General features: G+C 31.0%; 1 protein-coding gene across 1 annotated transcript in view; it reads left to right on the top strand.

Annotated features, from left to right (window-relative positions):
• Nucleotides 1-2,427: 2,427 nt before the first annotated feature.
• The window catches only part of LOC119634331 (chondroadherin-like), a 5,136-nt gene continuing 4,752 nt past the window's right edge, over nucleotides 2,428-2,811 (top strand). The window contains exon 1 of the mRNA XM_038028411.1: nucleotides 2,428-2,581. Within this exon, the coding sequence (XP_037884339.1) occupies nucleotides 2,462-2,581 (120 nt within the window). The 5' untranslated portion in view covers nucleotides 2,428-2,461. The remainder of the gene's footprint in view (nucleotides 2,582-2,811) is intronic.

Genomic DNA, 2,811 nt, shown 5'->3' with positions numbered 1-2,811 from the left:
TTTTTGCTATGCTTTAGTTATGCAGCAGAATATTTACGATAACATAGCACCTTACGATCACATAGACGATGAGTGATGGCAAGCATTGTTTCTTTTGAAAAATAATAAGTAGTAGGATATCGAACCAAGTTATAATTCTGAAATTACTTTTTCGTAAAAAGTTCCCCTTCAATAGCTTTATAAAACTCCGTCCTTTCGCTAGTTTCGTAACGCGCTTGCAACTAAAGGCGAAGACATTTAATTCTTTTAATGGAAAGAAACTGATCGTTAAGTTCCTATCAATAGTGCGTAATTAATAAATTAGAGTAATTATCCACATTTATGTTCTCACATAAATTAAAAATATTTCTTCCCTTCTTCGCACTCTATGTTACTGCCACGCAATTCTATATATGTATATATGTATGTGGAAAGTTTTGCTCAGCAAAACGGTTTTTATTTCTATGCTGCTATTGAAGCTTGTAAACTTATATCCCACGGGGATAGAATGTGACCAACTGAAACTTGAGAAGGAAAGAAACAATATCACGACATAACCTCAGAGGAAACGGATAAAAATGAGTTGTCGCCATGGAAAGTTTCTATCTAATACTCAGTAGCCCATTCATTATGTGATATAAATTATTTTGCAATTATTTTTCGAAGCGTTTTAATGTGTGTGCTAACTAGCTATGAAAATTCGTTACGTCCTGAGTTGCGGCGTTAGATTACAGCGAATCTGAATATCTGTTCCTATCTGATATTCCCTTCCCATTGCATTTGCAACCCAAACAAGTAAATACATTATAGTTGGTAAAGACCGATCATTAAATAACACACACCACACTTATGTTGAAAAGCTGTTATATGAAAATTTTGTCGAATCATTTTTAATAGCTGGCGTCCTTGGCTCAAAACATGCTAGTGTAGCACATTTCATCAAATTATCTCAAAAATTGAGACGTGGCCTTAGATCGCTTTAGGAGGTGTCTTTGAATTAAAGGTGAGTCTATCTCTAGCCCTTGTGGTGTGGGTGTTGCATACATCCGTACAAACTTAAGTACCTTATTTGTGCTACAAGTGGTGTAAGGTGTGCAAATGTTGTCATGAACTAATTTATAATTTTCTTATATTGAAGTTACATTCAAATGAGTTTAATGTGGGCTTGATATGAATAATTATTATTTTAATTATTGTTATTAATTTTAATATTAGTATTTAGTTCAAACAATAGTCTCTTGTTAATTATGGTTTAAATAAATACAAAAGAAAAGGAAAACGTGGCTACATGAAAACTCTAAAAGCCGAACTCAAATTTAAATGTGCTTATGCGTATATGTGTGCGTACGGGTGCGCTACAAAATTTCTATGCGTCCCGTCCACTTTCAAAAATCTTAAGAAAAGCATGAATTTTTAATTTCGCCCACCACCTGCAGGTTAAGCGTTCACCTCAAGTCCTTTCGTATTATCTTTCGGTGTTTCGGTGATGGTACATAAAAATGTATGTATTTCTAAATATTAGTATAAAACTTAAAATCTAAGTTCGGCTGCCCAGTTGAATACCCAAGTGTATCTGTTGCTCTTAAGTGAATTTATTGAAAAAGAGAAATTTAACGGGAAAAACATTTGAAATGGGCGTGATCTATAGGCATAGACTTAAGAAAAATGAGTATCGAGACCTCTAATCGCGGGTATTCAAATTTCGTTTTATGACGCAAAGAACCTTGCTATACCTTGCTTGTTTCAAGTTCATCAGTTCCTTGCTGGGTCAAAAACAATTTACAGTCTATTCTCTGAGCTTTTGAAGAACAGAGCTTTCGAAGAGAATAAAAGCGAGGAAGAGACAGTGACAGAGAGAGAGAGAGAGAGAGAACGAGAGTGAGAGAGTGTTAAAGTAGTGATAAAAATAAAAAAACAATGCAAATGCTCTCAATGAAATTGTAGGAAAAACTCTTCCAGTTGCACATTGGAAGGTAACTTGTGTTGAGTAGGCTATGAAATGTTTACCGGCATTTTTTTAATTCCATCAGAAACAGCTTCCATTTGTAAATGTAAACAATGTTGCACAGTAAATAAGTATTTTAGTTGTTATTTGAAATTTGCGTGCAACGGTCACGGATGCGGAATTTTTTCTTGCTCAGTTAGCGGTTAATTGATGCGTAACATAATAGTGTTCAACGGCATAATCAATTAATTAATAACTTATATCTAATAAGATATAAAAATAAGATAATTTTAAAATTCTTTATATAACAAATTTTCCATCTAAATATTTACTCCCAAATAAATAATTAAATAAATAAATAAATAAAAGAAAATATATATATTTATAAATATATATATATATATATATATATATATTCATATTTATACATTTAAATATATATATATATATATATATATGTAAATATATATATGTAAATCAATGAAAATAAAGATCACTGCTGTCATCACCGCTGATCGTTTTGCCGAATTAAAAAAAATGCCAAATTCATTATTTTTATTAACCGCTTTGACTCTTTTCCTCTGCTTATGGAATTCGCTTTTAATTGAAACATTAAAATCATGCCCTTTGGAATGCATTTGCTTGTCACAGACTCAAGTGAGCACCTACAATATATAAATATGTGAAAATGTTTTTATTTTTTAATTTTCACAATTAATTATTAAAAATTTGAATTCATTGGTCAATATGACAACCGATAAAGTTGGGCTAAAAGAGAAATTTACCATTTAAATTAATTACTGATTTTTTGTTAAAAAAAAAAAAAAAAAAAAAAAAAAAAAACAAATAAAACAAATAACAAGATTTCTAGGTAACCAGAAACGTGT

This window comes from Glossina fuscipes, unplaced genomic scaffold, assembly GCF_014805625.2.
Source record: "Glossina fuscipes isolate IAEA_lab_2018 unplaced genomic scaffold, Yale_Gfus_2 0, whole genome shotgun sequence".
Lineage (NCBI taxonomy): Eukaryota > Metazoa > Arthropoda > Insecta > Diptera > Glossinidae > Glossina > Glossina fuscipes.
Note: the sequence above shows the minus strand (reverse complement) of the source record. Positions and strands in the feature narration are given on the sequence as shown.